Below are 23,551 nucleotides of genomic sequence, written 5' to 3' on the forward strand. Positions count from 1 at the left end.
TGCTGTGTCTGCGGCCCGCTGTACCACCACTGACTCATTGAGTACAAAAACAGCTTGTCATCCGTGTCTTAGCTCCCTCATAGTCCCAGACAACCTCTAGAATTTCTACCACAGTGTAAGTGACGCTGATAGATGTGTATACCTCAAGCATAGGGTAAAATCCCACCCTTACAGAGCTAGCAGGTAGCATGGGGTGTTCCTCTAATCTGTGAGAAGACTCTTACAGGAACGCACTAATTAGTATTTCCTCCCTCCAGCAAAACCTGCTGACCATGGAGCAGATCGTGACTGTGGAGGAGACGCAGATCAAGGACAAAAAGTGCATCCTGCTGAGGATCAAAGGAGGGAAACAGTTTGTCCTGCAGTGCGAGGTAGGGCACCTTCATGCTGTTTTCAGTCTCGTCGAGGGATTCTCTCTTCCCCTTTTGGTCTTGCTTTAGCTTGCTTCGCTTTTATTGTTCCCTATGCCTCTTTTTCTCTTGTGACTGTTTTATTATAAATGATTACATGAGTTAATGTAAAAATAAATCAAAAAATTATTTTTTAACAAAATTCACACATTTGCGATTTAAAAAATATCAAAATATGAGATTCAATATTGTAATTAATAATAATGCACAATTAATAATGAATATTACATAGTGAATGTTACTGTTATTTTATGGCCTTGCTTTTCTTAGAAAAGAAAACTTTGGTTTCAGTCAAAAAATAAGGCAGAAAATGTAAAGCATTGCCTCTGCAGTCTTCTACACGATAATATTATATTTGTTGAGATTTGTATACCGTAATTAATAATATACAATAATAAATGGGACCTAGTGTTTGTTATTGTTATTTTACGGCCTTTTTTTTCTCAAAAAAGAAAGGAAAACTTTGGTTTCAATCCCAAATATAAAACACAGAAGAGCAAAACACAGAACACCTTGTCTCTATCTATTTTATAATTATAATGTTCAATTATTTAATTTACTGGATTTTGCAAATGCAAGCCATGACAACTTGGTTATTTATTTTTCATTTATTTCTGTTTTTCTGTTTTTAATAAATAACCACAGTACCACAGTATATACTTTTGTCCATGTTGCCTAAACTTCCCATGTGTTCCCTTATGTTTGCTCTTGTTACTTCCTACTTTTTCAGAAAAAGAAATCCACAGCCCTTAAGGAGTTCTGAGGAATTGTATTAAATTCAAATATATAATTGACTAGATAATCCAAAAAAAGATTGATTTGTGTAGAAAAATGCAGGGCCTCTGTGGGTTCTGTGTGTGCTGCTCTGAACTTCTGTTCTTGGAAACTTCCTTTATCTTTTTGAGTCTGTTCTGTGGGAAATATTTTTTCCCATCTGCGCAGGATCGGCATCATAAGTGCATGTTCGTGCATTTGCAGACCTTAGCGAACATTAATCTGAAATTAAACCTCATAATGTGCTGATTTGAAATGTTTTTATGGGCAGCTCATGCCATACAAATATCTCTCCCATCGAGGCTTAAGCTCGATTGATTCCAATCCAGTTTGACTTGTGCATGCTTATGATACTCCTGGGACAAAAGTGTACCAAAATATTGGTGCAAAATGCATTGAATAAAATCTAGTTTCATTTAACTCTGTGAAGTGGCTTTCAGAATGCAGTCTGTTATTGCCTTATCCACAAAAGAAAGACATTTTCTGCTGTATTTTATCTTTTGCACCCAAAAGTGCTGACTTTAGGTACTGTAGCTCACTAGCATTTAAAAGTTATTGATATTTAAAAAAAATCATAAAGCAGCTGAGACTGAATTGCTAATGTTATTTTGCTTTTCACAGAGTGACCCAGAGTTCATACAGTGGAAGAAGGAGCTTACCGAAGCATTCACAGAGGCCCAGAAGCTGCTGCGTCGTGCCCCCAAAGTCATCGGCAAGGGGCGAACCAATGTTGTGGAACTGTCCAAGCCCCCGCTCGCGCACCGCAACAGCAACGGCCTGTGAGCCGCCCACCTCCCGCCGCCCTTGTCCAACACTCCTCTCCATCCTCTTCAATGACACACACATGCACATGCTCTCACACACTCTCTCTCTCCCAGCAAAACGCTTCCCAACCGGCACAGCAAGCTGCCACATGGTCCGTCTCAGAAGGTTCTGCTGGACTGTGCCCTGCTGTTCCTCAACTGTTCGTCAATCAAATGCGCGCACACACACACAGTTCATTGCAACATGACACACTGGGGTGGGCGTCACTCCAGGATTATGTTAAAGAACAATCGGTGATGTCAGTACTGAATCTGGGACCTCGTTTTGACCAGTGGTGCAGGCTGGTATACTGCGCCCCTTTTGTGAGCATGTCGTTCCTTCTGTGATCCCCACGTTCTCCTTGCACACAGCGGCATGCCCATACATTAGCAAAGAAAGAGGCCTCTGCTGTAATAATGTCCGCTTGGAGCTTCTCTTTCAAGCGGCAGTGTACTAGAGCCAGACAGTATCAGTACCTCTGTTAGAGGGAAACTAGAGCCATGCGGCCTGAAAGATCTAATCAGATGGAAACGATCTCAAAAAACGATGGCTTAAATGATATCACTCCTGTTGTCTTTCATGTCCTTTGTGGGAACGCCAAGGCCACCTCACTGACTGTGCCGTTCTTGAAGCATATGCTTTGCACCACTTTCTGTCAACATCGTGGGCGCATGGCATGCATGCAGTTTTTTGCTAAACAGACTCTGTTTTGGGGACTCTTGTGGCACACGATCTTCGTCCCGTACTTGTAAAGTACAGGATTCTTCGACACTTCCTGAATAATTGCCGACAGATTTAATGAGCTGCAACGGCGCGTGTTGTGTGCATCCAAGTTGAGCTCTCAGAGTACTGCGTACAGTGTAAAAATTAGGGAGCGTTTTTCTTTGTCTTTTTATTTTTTTGGTGCTCAGTCCTTGTAAACTCCAAACTTGGTTGGGTTGCTCATGTGCATTAAGTGCGTGTACTTGTGCGTGTACACAATGCAAAAAGTAGGTGTTGTCGCTTTAAAGGAAATTCCCCAATATTTTCACCAGGAAGAATTGTTTTCTTTCACCTTGAATGTATTTTTGTTTCTCTTTTTTTTTTGTTCGTGGGTGGAGTGATTTACGCTGCTTGACACAGTTGGTAGTAATGTGGCGGGACATTTGCTAAAACATGAACTCAACCCCTTCCCCCTAAACCCACAGAAGTGCAAAAAGTGCCAATGAAATAAACATTCGACTTGAGACACCTGAGAATTCCTCGAGTCCAGGCCGCGTCACCTCCATCTCCCTGTGAACGGACCCCGAGAACAGTGTTGGAAACTGAACGCACAGAATTAAAAACTGAACTGCAGACCTCCAGTCATGTACGAGGACGCCAATGGATGGTTGATGATGCATGATGTTTTGGTTAGAGGGACCACTTGGAGAAAAAAAACAGCAGCAGCAGCATCCCTGGAGTCTTTTATCCGACTGTATATATAAATCCTTTCTCTGTGCATCTACAGTATAATCTTCTTGACAATGTTTGCATATATGGCGAATCTGTCTCTGCCTGTCTGTGTTTGTCCCTATGTCTCAGCTTGGGGGCGGGTGGGGTGGATAGGGTTCACATCTGTCAATCAATTGGCAGGTGTGTGCAAACCTCAGGCTGAGAACTGTGCGTACGCTCCTCTTTTAGGACCTTCAGTGTGAGAGCGGAGAGTCAGATGGCTTCTCATAATGAGGTGCGAGGAGGTCTTCTGTCTGTCTCTCGTGTGTTTCGTCATTATCCATTCATGGCAGGCAGACCGTTATTCAGTACGATAATAGTAGGACCCTCGCACTCGCAGGTGTTCGGAAAGGTGGGCTCCCTGGATCGCGGGAGGAGAGACAACTTAATGTTTGTTGTAAGGCTTGATTTAAATATAGTTTAAATTTTTATATTGTTTTGAATGTGACGCAAATGCAGATTTCTATAGATTACATATTTTTTGGAGTATGTTATGTGCATTTATTTTGGTCTTTTTTTTTTTGGAATGGAAAAACAAGCAAAGCTTAACAGACATGAGGTGATTTAAAATAAGTGTTTTCATGTATATTCAGGTTTATTTTTTTCCATGCAGTAATTTTCTTTTTCTATGACTCCCTTCAGTGCATTTCGAGTGATTTGCATGTGGCGCTCTGCAGAAATTGCAGGGTTTTGGGAGTCGATCAGTTTTTGTAGCCTGTGTCGGGGAGGTGCCATCCTGCGGATGTTTTAATGCCCTTCAAGGGGCTTTATTTTGAAACCAAAATGGCTTGTTTTGAAATCTATATCACTGCACTTTTTCCACAATGCTTCATGAGCTGACGAAAAAAATGTGCCAAACGACTGTAGGAGAATGTCCTTGAACCAATGAAAAGCTTGCGTGATGCTCGCTGGCTGTTTCCAAAACTAAAATTGGTACGTTTTAACGGGCGAGCGGCGGCGTGTTTGAGAGGGTACAAAAATGTGACCAAATTCAGGTGACATGGAACAAGTAAGCCACGAGGCAAACGATCCGACGTCATTGACGATACGCCTCAGAGCTAGTGACCGGCGGCGGCCGGTACTGTGTTTTGAAACTGCTTACCCATTTCTCAAAAATAGGGTGGCACCTCCGCCAGTCCTAAATATCCATGTTTTATTCAGGGGTTTTATATTTTATTTTAACGGTAGCTTTTCAGTCACTTCGTCAGTGTTTGCTTCATTCAGTTGCTTGTGTGTCTGTTCCGTAGCGGTGAATTTTTTGTATGGGTGAACACAGGTTTCGAAAACGCAAGAGGGCGATTGATGGGAAGGAAAAAAAGAAAAACAAACAAACAAAAATCTAAGTATATATGTGTATATGAAATGAAAACAAATGAGCTTAGGTTTATTTAAGACTTTACGACGTAGACACAAAAAAATCGACTCGGGAAGGGATCGGGTTCGATGTTAGTTCAACTATTTGTGGTGAGAATCAGCTCAGATCTTGCACATAAAAGTTTAGATATTGTACCTACGAGTTACAGATTATTATTTTTGTTCGTTTAATACAGGTCTCTTGCGCTCTTTCATATTTATTGTCTGGTCGGGGAGCTAGTCCCTCTGTGCGTTGGTTTATCTTGGGCACGGAGCTGTCGAGTATCTGGGTTTACAGTCAACCAAAACTCTCTATTTTTCATGTGCCACAAACAAACGCAAATACTACTGTCTGGGGTTATTACCGTTACGCTTATGATGATGATGATGATGATGATTATAGTTATTGATAATATTATTCAATGAATGATAATTGTTATTAAAATAATTTTCTTTTGTTTTCGTTTTTTCAGAACAGCTAGGAACAGTGTGTTGGACTGCTTATAAAAACAGTTCAGAAATAAAAGCCCCTTTTTCGTGTTGCCATGTCTGTCGTCTCCATGCTTTCAAGCCACTTCATTTTGTGAATTATCCTGTTTGTATCAGACCAAGGACACACTTCATTGTGAGATTTATAAACCTAAATCTCCATTAGCCAACTTTCAGGGCATGTTAAAGCCATTTGGAGGGACTCCTCCTCACTGGAGCTCAGTGTGATTGAGCAGTGCATTAGTGTTCTGGAGTAAACAGTCCTGGACATCCTTCTCTATCCTGCAGATTTAATCAAAGCTCTAATAATTTAAAGGCTTCTTGAGGTTTATTATCCTTGCCGTATTATAATATCTGCCCTCGATTACCTCTCTGAATGGGAAAAGGGTAATAGTGTTTTTAACTTCACTGATTGAAACTGCACTGGCCTTGAAAGTATTTGGACACTCAAGCCTCAGTGTCTGAATGTCATTTGATAAGAAAATCAAACCGAGTGGTATCTGTGCTGAAATGCTGCTGGACCCTTTGATTCAGTTTTTCATAAACAGTTTGTGCTTTCTGTGAAGTAAATGCTGTTATGCAATTGCAATCATACATTTTTAAAGTCAGCATGAATTCAAAAAAAAAAAGTAATGCATTTGTAACTTTATTTTGTCAGTGATTCAAATGAAAATGTCTGTAATCTTTCATCAAAATGAAAACAGTTCCTAGTGCTTTGAAAGATCTGGCTATATGAGGTTCGGCTAATTTTAAAAATGATATCTAGACCTGGATAAAGTCATATAAATAAGTGTGTTTAACTCTTTGGCCATTTTATGAAGAAAATACATTGTTCCCTGTAGGCCAAGCTCCATACATGTTTTATTAAACATTGGTTATTTTTTATTTTTAAAATATATATATGAATACATTAAATCACAAACCAACTGTGAAAACCCATAAAATGATGAGGCCTTCAAATATTTTTGTGAACAATTGTTTTTGTCTTTTTATGATATCTTCGGGGCAAATGGAATTTTTTTTTCTTCAATAATACTTGGATTATTAGTTCAAATAAATAAACTATGTGGCATAACACAGTAGCTATGTTTAAATGCATCAAAAGTGGATTATAATCTCATTGATGGTCTGAGAAGCCTTCATATAAACACATCAGATTAGAAGGGATGTGTAGACCTGAAATAGTTTAATCAATATATATATATATATTGATATATTGATCATGTAAACACATCTGAATATTTTTTCAGTTGGATTAGAAAAATACTATGCACGCATTTTCTGCGCAATGATACACAGGATAGAATAGAATATACTTGTATTGTCCAAATTTTGGGAAATTTGTCATGAGTTTAAATAACATAACCAGCAATCAACACCCACAACACAAGTCACATGGTTCAGTACAATACTAAATAACGAAACGATCCAAATAAATTACAGCCTACTACATACAAAGTCTTAAAAATCCCATATTTCAAAATATCAAGTTTTCTTGGCTTCTTTATTGTAGATGCCCCATACAACGAATGCATCTCATGTCATGTGAACTGAAGTGTTTGGAATGCACGTACATATGTGAATCATTGTAGTGTTTATTCATTTCAGAATCTAAAATCAAATTGTATCCATCCCATTTGAATCTGCCTAAACAGTTTCAGCTGATTTAATGAATGCGCCTTCTGACAAAGTGAGACCTTTCGTGTGAAATTGATTTAAAAGTTGATAATCAGGTCTGCTAAAGATTACATTTATAATGATGAAAATCATCTTGAGATCAAAATGATGGCTCCGCTCCACCCTTATGAAAACCGCGATGTCCATTGGCCTCCGGCAGTTCCTCCCAGAGATCATGACTGTGCTGATACGCTTGTGTCCTCTCTCTAATTCTCTCTGACACCTCCTCCCGCAGCTCACCTCCCACCCCTGCGTCTCCCAGCTGAGTCTGTCCATCAAACTGCAACGCCAGTCATTAGCAAGCCTGCGGACGTGTGACTTGAGTGCTTTTTCGAGCTGTTTCCAGCACTGCTTTCGAGACCGATTTCCAGCGTCCAAACAGGGTCATTCTGGACGTCCAGCCTCGACAAAGTGTTCAGAAACATTGCTGCCTGTGTAATCCAGCACGTTTTAAAATCATCCACATCAGACAACGCATCCAGTCGGATCCGCAACATGTTAAAGTCGAAATAATGTCCCCCCCACCCCCGTTTACTGCACTCAAGTGTTTCCCAAACAGGGTAGTATGTCCCACCTCTTCTAGCCGCGGGATATTTATAGCAGAGTCTTGTGTTAACTCAGCTGCCATGCTTATCTGTGTGTGTGTGTGTGTGTGTGTGTCCTGCCACTCTATTTCAGATTGTAGCTTCACCCTCTCAGGGACAGTGAGACTGTGTACCTTGCTTTTGGCCTCTTAGTTTTTCCCCGGAGTTTCACGCATACATTTCTCTCATTGGATATATTCTTCTACTCCATCGAGGAACCATCACAAGGTATGCCTTTTTGGTTTTTCATATTGACTCCCAAAATCTGTTCTTTTTGTAGATCCTGTGATTTATTTATAGATCCCGGACCCTCGCAGACACCCGCGTCCCGTACGGTCGGTCTTGAGTTCTCCTTATGAGATTCGGGACTTGGAGCCATTCGTCTAGGCCGTGGTTTGTTCAGGTTGGGAAATGAGAGGCCTTGTGTTTGACTAAACTTGGTGCTGGCTCCTGCTGAAATCTGAGCTCCCAGGATCGTTTTCTGCCTCTGACTAATTTGTTTTGTTGTTTGCTGTGTAATGTCGAAGCGGATGACAAGATGTTGAGGTTCGACAGGATTGGTAATGTGAATGCAGTGTCATGAGTGTCCTGCGAATTAAACTTCACCAGTCGGTCTTCATGTGCATTTGCATTAAAATGAAGTGATTTGCAGGAAACAAGTGAGCTAGTGTTTATATTACGGCTGTCATTTAAAAAAAGATACATGAAAGGTTGACATAGTCCATGATATTTGATGATTACTATATTTAAATGTTGTTAACATGGTACTATTACTATAGTGCATGTCTAAAATTGTGGCGTTTTCCACGGTAACACGGCCAGAAATTAATTAGGGCAAAAAAGCCCAGGAATTCAAATTGTTTGTAATATCTGATATTTTTAATGTGTCTTATATTTTAAATATTCTATTCTAGAACTAGTTAAATGTTTCAGAACGAAAAAAAAGAAAAATGAGATTCACTCATTTAGACTAAGAATTTGTTAATGAATGGATGAGATATCGGTCAAAAGGATAGCTGTATAATTTATACGGTAAGAAACGGTATACCCAGAAAAATCTGATAAATATTTAACTTTAGTAAAATTTAATTTCTGACACTGGTACAAAAATAAAAATAAAAACAGGACCATAAGTGATGGAATTATTTTATTTACTTATTCTTTTAACTTATTTGTCATAGTAATACATGAACGCTAGTTTTGCTTGGTGGTTGCAGTACAATAATATAAATTATGTTCATCATTAGTCATCATATTTTAATTCAAGTCATTTCATTTCATTATCAGCTGTCTGTGTTGGTTGATTCCTTGGAGTGTGCCAAATGTGAGTTTACAGCATCTTAAGTGAACAAAGTGTCAACAAAATAAATAACTGCTGGCTGAACACTGACTTGGAAACGAGTTCCCAGTCGATTCCTGCCATCCGGCCTTCATTAGACTCGGCTTCTGGGTTTGTTTGTGTTGCTGGAGCGGGTGATCTGTGTTTATCATGAAGCGAATGTCTCACTGAAGACTGTAGAAGAACATAATCTCTTTCATTTAGTGCCTTATTGCCTGAAGCTCAGCTGGGGTTATCATCAACAGCCTAATTCTAGATTTGTTTTGTATATGCCTGTGCAAAACTCTCTGTCATGATGCCAGGTTGTTCTGGGGTTTAGCAGGTTTCTAGGGTGTTTTGGTGGTTTCTGGGGCATTACCCAAAACATAACATACTCTGTTTCATACTATAGATGTGACTCAGCTCCTTCCTTCCCTCTAAATGCATGGAGTTATGTGTCGAGGTCTAATATTTATATATAAGCAAGAGCACTAGTGATCCTCGGCTCCTTAGCCAGCGCCACTATTAATTACACCCAGATCTTCTGCATTACAGTATGTTTTCGGAGCGATGACCTCTGTTACCTGCACCGGTCAGCCGGCCCGCTCATTCTCTCCTGTTTTATGTCGCTCTGGGTTAAACTGCTTGTGAATGAAGAGCAAAAAGTGAAGTTTTGTTTCATTTGAAATGTTATGAATAAACATCTCACAGCAACAGATGAACACACAGAGATGTTTTATGTGTCGAATAATTTGCATAATGAATCCTGTATCTGCTAATGTCTGTCTCACCAGTTTGCTCAGATTTCACACACAAATTCTGGATTTTAAGAAACCGCATTTATTTAGACTGAATCACTTGACAATTTGAGTATGCAAAAATAAATTTTTATATAGTTGTATTATATGATTATATTTTTTATATTTATAATTAAGAATTCATTTTTAGTTGTTTAATTATATATTGAAATGTTTTATATATAAAACTATAACTACATATAATTAGTAAGTATATATGTATAAGTAAGGTAATTATTGATTATATTTACTATATATTTATATAAGATTGCATATATAGAATTATATTAATTGTTTGACTGTTATTCAAAATTACAATATCATAAAATGGTAATAATATTTTATAAAATATTTATAATATTAAAATATATAATCACCTGTCGTAACTGAGTATTTTTCTAGAATATTTATAGTAATACTGGGAAAAGAATACATTTCACAACCGGCAGTTAGTAAATGTTAAAGCTATACATTTTTCATACCAAGTACTTTTTTTTTTTTTTTAGTTTGCATGCAGGATGATGGAATATATTATTATTATTATTATTATTATTATTTATATATATTTTACGGTGTTTAATATTACTTACTCACTTTATTTGTATTAAATATGACCCAGAGACCCATTTCTCCATGAGATTCATCCCAGTATATTATGATAATTTTGTGTCTCTCTCTCTCTCTCTCTCCATCTGCAGGTCCACAGTGTCACTGTTTCCATCCTTTGCTCCACTCTTGTATCCTCGCTCACATCACACCTGGCTGTGATCTCTCCGGCCGACCTTTCACCCCTTGTCCAGCCATGGCTCTCTCCTCACGCTTAAAACTCTGGGAACAGAAGGGAGGTGCAGGCCTGGAGCTCAGCTCAACTAACCCGACTGCTGCTTGACTCGCCGTTTATTAACCAGCACCAGTCCACTGTTTAATTACTGCTCTTTCTGAGATGCTTGTAGTCTGGCATCAGTCTCACACAGACCACACACTGACATTATCTTTAATATGAAAGTCAAAGACTGCCTGCGTCTCTCTAAGTCTCTGTAACCCTCCTGTTGCAGGTATTAGACGTACAAGTACAGCTTCTGTAAAAGAGGAAAGAATTAAATTATAACTGCATCATCAAATCTAACAACAATAGTATCAAATGTTGCTTCTCTTGTCCTAGGCTATAATTAAAACACATGAAGTTCCTGAGATTACCTGCAAAGATCAATTAGCAATTTATTAATACATTTCCTATGACTCAAGTCAGGCCATCATGTTTGTTTGCTAGCATTTTCTTCATTTTCATTTGGTAGCTGGTAGTTTTATTTGGACAAAGTATATGAAGAATGTATGCTAGATACATTATAATATATATATATATATATATAAGTTCTTATTTAAAATATTTTAATTTTGAAATCTTCAAATGGAAAATGTATTAAAGTCCTTAAAGTGACAAGAAAAAGACTTTACAATCATAAAATACTTTTTCAAACTAAAGTTTGTAGTGTGTGTGTGTGTGTGTGTTTATTTATACTCACTAAAGCTTGATAGAAGTGTCACGTTTATTGCCAAGTACTGTATGTGTACATATATACGAGGAATTTGTCTTGGTAAATTTACTAAAGGTTAATGTATAGCTTGTGTATATATATATATATATATATATATATATATATATATATAATGTATGTATGTATGTTAGTTTATGCTCTCTATGGTGCTCCACTGCCTGTTGTGCATTAGCATGACAAGAGTCTTAGCATGGGTGCCGTTATTCTGTAAATCAAGGGTTTTAACTCGACCTGAATCTGTCATGGGGTGCTAAACTAAGCCAAATAAATGACTCGTCCAATTGTTTCCAGCTGCCATCTGCACTTAACTATATGTGATCTTGGACCACAAACCCAGTCATAAGGGTCACTTTTTTTTTGTTTTTGTTTTTAGAAATTGCATTGATGTATGGTTTGTTAGGACAATATTTGGCCAAGATGAAACTATTTGAATATCTGGAATCTGAGGGTGCAAAAAAAAAAAAAAAAAAAAAATCTAAATATTAAGAAAAAAAACCTTTAAAGTTGTCCAAATGAAGTCCTTAGCAATGCATATTACTAATCAAAAATGTACTTTTGATAAATTTATAGAAGGAAATTTACAAAATGTCTTCATGGAACATGATTTTTGGCATAATTATTATTATTTATATAATATTGATTATTATATATATAATATTGACCCGTACAATGTATTGTTGGCTGCTGCTACAAATATACCCGTGCTCCTTGTGGTCCAGGGTCACATATAACAGCACACAAGTTTCATAGGCAGTTTAAGCTAGCTGGTATTGCGGACTGAATGCTCTCGGTCATGAAGTGCAGTTATTGTAGACTGTATCTAGAGTTTCAGCTCTGCTGGCCTGCTCACATGTGTTTAATATCACTGCAAGTGCTGCTAATAGAGTGGCAAGGGCATCAGTGGAAACATTCAGCGTGTATATGGGGCACTTACTAAAAATATTATGGTTAGAGTTCACCCTCATAAACATTTACCATGGTTTGGTACAACTAGCTGTGTTTTGGTAGAAGATTCATGCTATATAGTCACGCTAATATTGGGAAAGTATAAGTTATAATTTCACAATAATTTGTCGTAGCCTGTAGTTTCCTTCTAAAAATGTTTCATGTGATTGTGTGAGTTGTTTGTTTGTGTGTGTGGAGTTCATGACTGGAGCTCCTGTATTCCTCATCTGTCTTCAGATCAAGGAGGAGAAGAAGCCTCCAGCCGCCGCCACCACCACCGCTACACCGCCTCCTCCTCTCTCCGCCGTCCCGGGAGGATTCCTCAAACAGCTGGTGAGAGAGACCGAGAAAGAGACGCGCCACAAAGAGCCAGAGCTCAAGGAGGAGAAGACGGTGAGATTCTGATGGAAGACCTGCTGGAAAAGTAGCTTATTTAACACTGAAGAGGGTGCTTCCATCTTCCAGGATGATTTACCAGATGCCAGACAACATATTCTTCAGGATAACATTCTTTAAAACCGCTGTCTAACTTTAAGAATCTTTAAAATCCCAAAAACTTTATTTAAATGTTCAAAAGACAGAACTTAGGAATAATTTAAGTTCCTGAAAAGAATGTTCTTGGAATGTGTGAATTCCTGAAAAGCTGAGTTAACCTCTAGGTTCAGATAACCTCCACATTGTCTTAAATCCCCAAAACTAAGATGTTTAATTACTTTATTATTTTCAATTTTTAAGCAATACAACATAACACATACAGAAATAAATGATTATAAGAAAAAATCTATAGTACACTACAAAGATGCTCTAAAGATTTTTTTTTTTTTTTGAACTGTTTCGAAGAATGTTGCTATACAAATGTAACTTTTTTTCCTAAGAAAAATAAGATCTTATTAAAATATTCGAAAATTTCAATAATTATGCTTAAGAACATTGTTATGAACTTGGTATATTTGTATTATATACATCTCAAGAAATGTCTTAACTTCTTAAGAATAGACAATGTTCTTACATTTTTTGTAATAATTCCAAGAATCAGAATTATTAGAATTGATATTAAGAAACATCTTACCTTTTTCCTTAAGGCAAAAAAATAACTTTTAAAAATTTTCAAGAATTTCAAGAATATTGTCATGAAATTGTTTTATCTAAAGATATGTCTTAACATCTTCCTCAAGAAAAAAAGTTCTTAAAATATCAGTGTTTTCAAAAATGGCATTTATGAGTTAAGAAATGTCTTAACTTCTTTCTTAAAAAAAAAAGTTGTTCTTAAGAAAATATTTGCAAACTTATAATATTCTTACCAAGCTTAAGAAATGTTTTCCTAAGAAGTTTCTTCACTGACTTGATTTATGAAGCATTATGAGCTGGTTTTAGTTGGCTTTAGCAGCATGTGAGGGCTTGTTTTGAACTGAAGATGACTTGAATCAAGCTGCTTGTGTTTTAATGCCCCTCACAGCCCAGGAAACTCAGCGACAATCTGGTCCAGAACTTCTTACTTCCTGACCAAACTCCACCGATACTGGAAGCAGAGATGGCGCTTCGAGCGGAGCAGCTGGTGAACGGGGAACGTGGCCGCCACACTGCATTGACAGAGAAGAAAACGTCCTCCCCCAGGAGGATAATGTCACCCGACCCAAAAAATCCAAAAACCGGCTCAGAGACTACCACTCCAGAGGTCAGCCGGCAGGAGCAGACGCCTAGCCCCAGGACAGAGAGAGAGAAAACTCCAGCACCACTGCTGGAAAAAGAGGTGAAGAAAGAAGTGAAGGTGCAACAGGAAGTGAAACCCCTGAAACAGGAAGTGAAAGGGCCGAGGCAAGAGCCTGAGGGCCAGATCACCGTAACCCCCATAAGAGAGCCCCAGGTTCCAGTGGTAGGTAGACCATCACAAACACATCACTGCTATATTAGCGTGATACACCTTCACCATCTCCTAAAGTGACTGTTTTTGTCAAATTTTGGAAAATTTCTGACCATAGTTTTCTCGAAGCTTTCAGGTTTTTGTAAATCTAAAAACATTTTGTGACATTCTTAATGTTGCTTTCTGGTATCTTATAATTTAAAAATAATAAGTTTAATATAATTTACTTATAACTGACACCAATTGAGACTTTCACGTAATTTGGACTTTGTTTCACAATTTGACTTAATATTTCACAATGACTTTATCTCAATTCTCACAAAATCTTGTTTGTTTTTTTCTTAGTTGAAACTTTCTCACCTTTTTTATTTATTACTCTGAGATGCAAGTCTGCTTTATATTCATTCAGTCAAAACTAGATTTTTATTGTGGTTATATTTTACTTGTTCTTTTTTTTCAGCAGCAATGGGGGTTATACTATACTATGAGATTGCTGGTGCTCACTTTAACAGTATTTTGTATTATTGCTGTAACTTTTTTATTGAATATTTTTTTTTTTTTTTTTTTTTTTTTTTTTTTTACATTTAACAGTCATAAGTTAACTGCATTAACTATTGGCAAGAATGTACCAATGATGTGTGTGTATATATATATATATATATATATAATTTTTTATTTTTTTTACCTTTTGAAGTATAAATTTTTTTTTAGCTTTAATTTATCATAAATATTTTTTATTTTAATTTTAGTTAATAAAACACTGGATTGTAGAAAGCTGTTTTCTCTTTCTCTTTCTCTTTCTCTCTGCAGAAGGATGTGTGGTATGAAGCTGGCAAAGTGTGGTATGCTCACAAAGACGGTTATACACTCGGTTAGTCACCTCTTACACCCGTGCTTGAGCATCCACTTGGCATTTAAGAGAAAATCTGTTGTTAAGTACGGAGCCCCGCACACGACATGCAGGAAAAAAATAGTAGGCTAAATCGTGTGTACGGTTTACTAATTCATTCCCTCAATGTACTAAAACGTGCACAGGATTACTTTTGCGTTCCCTCAATTTACTATTTCGTTCACCTGATTTATAAATTGTGTGCACGATTTACTAATTCACAATAGTAAATCGAGGGAATGCAATAGTAATCGTGTGCACGTTTTAGTACATTCAAGGAACGAATTAGTAAATCATGCACAAGATTTATTTATTTTTTCTTGCATGTCACATGCGGGGCTCCGTAGTTAAGGACACATTGTTTGGTATTTTTTTGGTAGTTGTTGAACTGGTTTATCATTCCTGAAAACATGTCTGAACACTAGACCAGCTCTCCTGTGGTGTTGAGTTACAGGTTATTATTAGCGTGCTGCTTTAGAGGATGCTATTAACATGTGGGCTTATTATTATTTTTGGTTCTATCCCAGAAGTCACTGTTTTCATACTATGTAAAAGCCACCACACTGCTTTCAGTGTCAGCTCTTGCTCCCGTATTTTAAACTTCATATTGCTTAAAATAAATCTTTTCTGGTGCAAGATTCTCTTTGCATGAAAAGATCGTAAATGGCTCAGAGGCTAATCTTTTTGCTGATCGGATCTATGGTGCTGTTAGCTGTTACAATGCTTCAGTTTAGTGATGAATGGGTTTAGTGTTCTTATCTTATCAAGCTCATAGACTCGCTAAATCTACGCGCCGAGGCTGCCATGTAACAAGATTCGAAGATTACTGCATACAGTACAAACACACAGAACTGCAGTGTCCTCATGAACCAAAATCTGTCAGGCTCTAAAAAGAACAAAAGCAGCAATAAAATAATTCATATGAGTTGTTGCACTATGTTTGATGATGCTGCTTTTAAGATGTCACAAACTTGTACACAAAATATTGGATTAACATTGAGTTTTACAGTGACCTTTGACCTGCCTGGCCTCTGATTTGTCTCATTAGCCACTCAGCTAAAGCCGGACGAAGGCACACCGGAGCTCCCTGATGGCAGGGTGAGGGTTCGACTGGACTCTGATGGATCCGTCCATGACGTCTCCCAGTATGAGATTGAAAAGGTGAACTATTTAACGCTAGTAGGGGTATAATAGTACACAAACATGATGGTTCGGTACATACCTCAGTTTTGACATAATGGTTCAGTACAGAAAAAGACATCAAATTCCTTTTTTTTCATTTATCTGCAAGCCCTATTAATCTGCATATTACTATAAAACAATTACAATGAAAAACAGATCCCGAAGTATTAAATTCAAACGCTATTTTAGATATAATAATATACACTCAAAAAAAAAGTATGTTCACATGTAAATTGCACATGAAGCTGTTTTTACATTGTCTAAATGTCATTGCACACATTTTTGCACGTTAGAAAATAAATACGACCTCGTGTTGTGTCAATCGCGTTTGTGAAACTTTCGTCCGTCTTAAAACTATTGGGATCAGGTTTGATTGTATGCGTTTTCACCTCCATAGCAAGCATTTAGATAGGAAAGGATGATGAATATGAAACAAAAATGGATATGAAAATTACAGACTCGGTGTGCAAGGACCTTAAATCTAATTATTAACTTTAAGACATATTTACTTAAAGATCTGTATTAAATAATTAAGGCATCACTAACAGGTTAAGTGGAATATAATGAATATATAGACTAATGTAGTGCATATATTTAGTGAAATGCTCTTCTCTAGAATTTATCTCTTTAGTGAACTAACGAGCTGTTGACAATGAATGACTTTCCTGAGGGTAATGTAATGCTATATAACACTTTGTTTACAAGCTGTTTTATTGATGGTTGAAAAAACGGCATTTGAATTTCATATTGAAATGGACCGAATCTGAAAGATGAGACTTTGTTAATATCAAAAGTAACAATGTCTAAAACTAGGAGTTCCAAATGAAGTTGCAGTGTATGGCATAAACGCTGTATTTGATCGATACACATGGATGTGTGTACTTTTAAGTCATCCTGATGTGCGTGACCAGTGTTGAGTTTTGTTGGTGGTTGTGTTCAGCTGAACCCACCTGAGCTGGACCTGTGTGAGGACTTGAGCGACCTGGTTAGTGTGAACGAGTCGAGCGTCCTTCACACTCTGACCAGTCGAGCTAAAGGACATCTACCACTGACTCACGCTGGGCCCAATCTACTGGCTCTGTGGCCTCCGCTGTCCTCGCCAGGGAAGGTAAGAGCAGTGTATTTACAAACCTATCCGTGAGACCTGTATGATCACGGGACATTAGTTACAGTAGTTACATACAGCACATTAGTTGTAAATTAATTTGCTTATTAAATAGAAAAAGTACCATTGCATTTCTGTGTTTTCTGGTCATAATACCGGGTTTGGGACTAATAAGAAATTGAGAATTGAGAATGCCTTTTATAATTCAGTTCAGTTGCTGAATTTCTACCAAGGTATTTGTTTATTGAGGTATTTGTAACAGTCATTGTACATGAATTATGAAATATTATATTATTTATAGAATATATTGTGCATTGTTAAAATATAAAGGTTATATTGTGTATTTTTTAATATCAGTTGTAGGCTATTGTTATATATACATTTATTTTCATTACTTTTTTCTTTATTTATTTAATCAACTTTATTTAATAAAAAATTATTAATATATGTATTTTAAATTCAGTTCAGTTGCTGAATTTCTATTGAGGTAGCGTTCTACATCAAATTTTAATGTAATTTATACATACTGTATATACATATTTTTATTTATTTATAAATATCAGTGATAGGCTATATTTATTTATTTTTATTGAGGCGTGTATGTATGTAACATAAAAAAAGACTTTATTACTCAGAAACAATTAATCGCTAGAAATTAAATTAAATTAAATATATAAATTATAATATATAAATATATTTTATATATAAACAAATTTTTTCTGAAATATATACGTGCATATGTGCTTACTTATATAAACATAATAAATGTACACAGTACACAAACATATATTATGTAAACAATTACTTTTATTTCGGATGCGATTAATCGTGATTAATTGTTTGACAGCACTACTCAGAATGCTATTTCAAGATGAAGACTTTGATTCCCCAACCGAACTTTTTTTTGTGAGGGTGTGACATGCATTTTGCTTCAGGGGCTTCGGAGCAGACGCTGGGAGTCCTGGGAGGCTCCTGGCCCGCTGCAGGCTCTGGTGAGGAGGGTGTACGTGTCCATGGTGGGTCAGCGGAGAGACCAGACGCTGGTGGCTTTGGGCCGCAGTGGCACAGGGAAGACCACTTCCTGTCAGTCATTTTCCCAGGAGCTGCTGAAACAAGCGGGAACAGCGGGAGGAAGCCTTACCTGTGAGTGCATCCACTTCCGTGTCTGTAACCCAAACCTATAGAACGACAGAAAACAAAAGCTCTTGAACGTGAACTTGGCTTCACTGGTTGAATCTGCTCATTGGAGCCTCTGATGGTTACAGGCTTCTATCCTGTAATTACAAGAGCGTCTTCCTCTCACAGTGTGACGTGTTTCGCGCCACTGAATCTGTGTGAATCTGTTTCTGCTGATGTCAGTGATAGGTGAAACGCTATAGCAGCAGTTTAGAAGCTGTTTAGTGTTGTTTGTCCATTGTCACAGGTTGTGAGACATGATTTGTGTGTAACTGCAGTAGAGCGGCTCCAGGCAGTGTTTACAGTGCTGCGCTCGTTCGGGTGTGTGAGCTCGTCTCACAGCGAGGCCTCGACTCGATTCGCTATGGTGCTCTCACTGGACTTCAACCACGCCGGACTCGCTGCAGCCGCCCATCTGCAGGTGCTCCAGTCTGTCCATCTGTCTGTCTGTCCATCTGCTCGTACATCTGTCTCTATCTATCTGTCTGTCTGTCTTTTTGTTTGTTTGTTAGTTAGGTGTGGGCGATGTAATCAAAATCTTATCACGATATGAGCAATTTTATGTGTCAGTAACGATATCACGATATAGATATTTTTGCTTTAAATTAGGTCTTTTGTGATGTCAAATTGTTGATACTGTATACATTTCATAATTCTTAAAGAAACTCAAGCTCACTGAAGACAAGTAAACAGTCAGCAATTTAAAAAAAAGAGTAAGAAACTAATTGCAATCAATAGGACAAAAAAAAAAACGAAATGATGCATACATTGTGTGAAGTAATCAAATGTATAAAAACACTGCCACAAGTGATTTAGTCAAAGATCAGCGAGAGGTTTTCTCTCTTTTGTTGTTTGAGGAACGTGTATAACAGACAGCAGGAATATTAGACTGCTGTCACTTTAAGACCTGCCCGGATCCAATATACTGTTACACGTGTTTTCTTTCTCGGCTGTTTGCAGTCACTTAAGTTACTTTGTTTTCTTACTTTATTAAGTAATAAGCCTTTAGAACAACATTGAGGTGAGTAGTCACTCTAGTTCAAACAATTCCAATAAATTACAGTGTTAAATAAACTCAATATTTAGCAGACAGACGCGACTACAGTCAAGCGCAGACCAGTGTCAAAGTGCACAGGAAAAAAGCAGCAGTCATATTTTAAGCAGTTTGAATTAATACTGAGTACTGACATTGTATAGTCGTTATGGTAAAATTTGTATTTTTATATTTCTATTTAGTTATCTATCTTTTCATTTAGTTTAACATGATGTACTAAAATAACGAAAAAATGAAATAAAAATGTACATGAATAAAAACAGTTTGGACATAAAAAAAACCCCTAAACTAAAATCAAAATGCACACATATCTGTCTGTCTGTTTAAACATGGATTCATCTGCTCTTACATCTGCCTGTCCGAGTATCTATCCATTTGTCTGTCTAGTCCATCTGTTCTCACTAATGTTTCCTCTCTCTGTTTCAGACTATGCTGCTGGAGAAGTGGAGGGTGTGTCAGAGGCCGGAGGGAGAGAGTAACTTCCTGGTTTTCTCCCAGATGCTCGCAGGCCTCAGCACAGACATGAGGTCAGTTGGGTCCCTGGAGATCTCTGCGGTCACACTCAGTAGCATTTGCTTCTTGTATTGTGAAGCCTCTTTCTGGTTTCCTGACTTCTGTCCCTTACAAGCCTGAGTGCAGTGTTATTAGATAGACAAAGTTACCCATCATTAAACCCCAGCTCATTCACCCTATTGTTAGGGGTTTGTTTTTGGATGCGGTTTCCTCTTAGAGGCACGCACAGGGTCTTCAGCGAACGCTGCTTTGGCAGAAGGCCTGCTCTTTTCATAGCTTTGCCTTAAAACAAAAGCTCCAGAGAGCTTGGGGAGCAGGATCTTGTCTGATGTCATTTCCTGTTTAAATTTAAGTCTTGTTTTCTAATCACAGGTCTGAACTTCAGCTGCACCAGTTAAAGGAACACAACTCATTTGGAATTTCATGCCCAACCAAGGTATGAACTGTTTAAAAAAAGAAAAAACATAAGGGAAAAAAAATAATGTTTAAACATAAGTGCATCTGCTCTGAAATGTCAAGATTTGGTGCACATGTGGGAAACAAACATTTATGTCTAGCTTGTAACATTTCCTGATCCTCTTATCTCCACATCTACCTACAATTCAATCCAACACAGAGAAAAAAACTAACTAGTTAAAACTAACTAAATTAATTACATTAAAGGGTTAGTTCGCCCAAAAATGAAAATTATGTTATTAATAACTCAACCTTATGCTGTTCCAAACATGTAAGACCTCCTTTTATCTTCGGAATACAGTTTAAGATATTTTAGATTTAGTCCGAGAGCTCTCAGTCCCTCCATTGAAACTGTGTGTACGGTATACAGTCCATGTCCAGAAAGGTAAGAAAAACATCATCAAAGTAGTCCATGTGACATCAGAGGGTCAGTTAGAATTTTTTGAAGCATCGAAAATAAATTTTGGTCCAAAAATAGCAAAAACGACGACTTTATTCAGCATTGTCTTCTCTTCTGTGTCTGTTATGAGAGAGAGTTCAAATCAAAGCAGTCTGGATATCCGGTTTGCAAACGATTCATTCAGTTCACCAAATCGAACTGAATCGTTTTAAACGGTTCGCATCTCTAATACGCATTAATCCACAAATGACTTAAGTAACTCAGTTTCAAATAAATTATAGAATTAAATGTAAACCAATTTAAATTAAATGTAAATTAAATTTCTAAGTTACTTTTAAAGGTGCTATATATAAAAAAGTTACCTTTATTAGTATTATTAAATTTATGTTTTTAATTAAACTAAAAATTATTATTGTTTACATTACTGCCCAACAATGTATGAAGAGTTGGATCGACATCCAATTTTATCCACATACATACAGTATACTAACATAAACCGATATATACAATAAAGCTAATCTCAACTTCTTGATTGTTTATATTTTTGCAAAATGTAAAGTATATTATCAGCCAGCTCTAATCTGCTAAATGCGACTTAAGACATTAAGATACTGAAGCTTTAAACTGTGAAAAAGTGAAAAGCGCTATACCTAGGCAGACCAAACTAGCAGCTTATAAAATCTCGACAAGACATTAACCTTTCGCAAGCATGTAGAGGTAAGCTAAATAATTGCATCGTTACATGGGTGGTTAAAATTAAGCTTTGACATTTTAGCAAGAGGTTTTGCACAAATGAGCCAAAAAGACAGTGATGCAGAGTGTATTGCTATATATCGTCTGCGATAATATCATAAATTGTTGTTTGAATGACATGCGTTCTTTCACTGTGTGATTCAGTCTGGTAAAATGCGTTTAGAATGATCACAAAATTGAAGATATGGGCAGAAAATGTGTATATTTTTATAATTGAATATAGTAAATCAGTATCACTTGATGAATGCAGTTTTTTCCTCCAAAAATCAGCATGATTACATTTTACAGCAGTTCAGTAAACAATTTAATTAAGAGAATTGCATTTTAGACACCATATTGCCTGTTTCTGCTCTATTTCTACAGCAAAAAAGAATTCCAAACACAGCCACCAAAGCACAGTTCTGTGCATGTCAGTGTTTAGTTCCTGAAATAAGCAACTGTTTAAATGATTTGGTTCAATCGCAGTAATTCACTTATTAACTGTGACTTCCTGACACATACTGTTCGTTTTAATTTCACATTTAAAGTATACATAGATTTTTTCTTTGTAATTAATTTCTTATAATTTCAAATGAGTATTCATCATTTTATGTCTTGTTTTGCCTCACTCCCACTGTTAAAATGTAAAAGTAATTTTTACTCTGAGTACATTTTAAATTAGCTACTTTTTACTTGAGTAGATTTTTAGACTGGTACTTTTTACTTGTACTTAAGTAAAATTGCAGTAATGTAATGGTACTTTAACTTGAGCAGAATATTTTTGTACTCTTTCCACAGACTGGACTTGAACCTGCTTTTCCTAAATGAGCACCAATACTCAAAAGTGTCTTGTTCTGATTTCAACTTTTCTTAAATATGTTTTAATGAAGTTGGCTTTTCATCCTTCTCTTCAGGTGGATGAAAAGCAGAGAGCTTCAGTAGGTTTTGGGAAGCTACTGGCCGCCATGAACACTTTAGGATTCTCCTCGGATGAGCAGAAGGCCATTTGGCATGTTTTGGCAGGAATCTACCATCTCGGCGTCGCAGGAACATGCAAGGGTAAATCAGGACTTAACGGCTGTATTTTGTCAAGCGAAAAGTATTAGGTGAGTCTTCACTCTCTGTTTTTCTGTTCTTGCATGGCTTCAGTGGGCCGTAAGCAGTTTATGAGTTTTGACAGCGCGCAGACAGCCAGCGCCATCTTGGGATGTGAGGGAGAGGAGCTCCACACTGCCGTCTTCAAACACCACCTGAGGCAGATACTGCAGAGAGCCACCGGGGGCGTCAGAGAGCGCCGCGCCGCAGAGGAACCAGAGGACGGTCAGAAATACACAACGCATTCTATTAAACCCTCCAGAATCTGAGAAGATCTCAGAGAGGAGCTATTATTAGTATTTGGATATTTACCAAATGAATTAAATATTGTTCGTATGAAGTTTTTATTATTCAGTTAATGAGGACTGAGGCTATTAAGCAGTTTAGCATCATTATAAAAAGATATTTGACCACAGAATGGTGATCAGTTAAGAAACAATTATTTCTGAAAGCCACATATTAAAACCAAGTTAGAACCAATAAATCTAATAAGATCATAGACTTCTATTAAGAAATGTTTTCAGGGTTTTTTGTATTTGTTGCTTGTTGCTGCTTAACATTTTTGTGGAAATGTGATACATTTTTTCAGCATTCTTCAATAAATAAAAGTACAAAAGAACAGCATTTATTTAAATAAATCTTTGTTTCAAAAATGTCTTTACTGTGACTTTTGATCAAATTAATGCTACGCTGCTGAATAAAAGTATTCATTCTATTTTTCTTTTCTTTCCTTTTTTTAATCTTTCTTAGTTGGTAAAGTATCACCGATTCCACAAAAATATTTTCAACATTGATAAAAATAAAAATAAATTCTTGAGTAGCAGATCCATATATCAGAATGATTTCTGCAGGATCATGTCACACTGAAGACTGGAGTAATGATGCTGAAAATTCAGCTTTGCATCACA

At 37.0% G+C, this 23,551-nt stretch overlaps 2 protein-coding genes across 2 annotated transcripts in view; both read left to right on the top strand.

Annotated features, from left to right (window-relative positions):
- The window catches only part of LOC113110283 (beta-adrenergic receptor kinase 2-like), a 58,269-nt gene extending 52,912 nt beyond the window's left edge, over positions 1 to 5,357 (top strand). The window contains exons 20-21 of the mRNA XM_026274383.1: positions 258 to 371; positions 1,806 to 5,357. Coding sequence (XP_026130168.1) covers positions 258 to 371; positions 1,806 to 1,967 — 276 coding nt within the window. The 3' untranslated portion in view covers positions 1,968 to 5,357. The remainder of the gene's footprint in view (positions 1 to 257; positions 372 to 1,805) is intronic.
- A 2,236-nt stretch (positions 5,358 to 7,593) lies between these two features.
- myo18b (myosin XVIIIB) overlaps positions 7,594 to 23,551 on the top strand; it is a 47,713-nt gene continuing 31,755 nt past the window's right edge. The window contains 13 exon segments of the mRNA XM_026274360.1: positions 7,594 to 7,792; positions 10,378 to 10,520; positions 12,418 to 12,573; positions 13,637 to 14,053; positions 14,852 to 14,912; positions 15,979 to 16,091; positions 17,053 to 17,220; positions 18,153 to 18,360; positions 18,672 to 18,814; positions 19,874 to 19,974; positions 20,333 to 20,396; positions 22,463 to 22,607; positions 22,698 to 22,868. Of these exon segments, the coding sequence (XP_026130145.1) occupies positions 10,482 to 10,520; positions 12,418 to 12,573; positions 13,637 to 14,053; positions 14,852 to 14,912; positions 15,979 to 16,091; positions 17,053 to 17,220; positions 18,153 to 18,360; positions 18,672 to 18,814; positions 19,874 to 19,974; positions 20,333 to 20,396; positions 22,463 to 22,607; positions 22,698 to 22,868 (1,786 nt within the window). The 5' untranslated portion in view covers positions 7,594 to 7,792; positions 10,378 to 10,481.

This window comes from Carassius auratus, chromosome 10 (genome assembly GCF_003368295.1).
Source record: "Carassius auratus strain Wakin chromosome 10, ASM336829v1, whole genome shotgun sequence".
Classification (NCBI taxonomy): domain Eukaryota; kingdom Metazoa; phylum Chordata; class Actinopteri; order Cypriniformes; family Cyprinidae; genus Carassius; species Carassius auratus.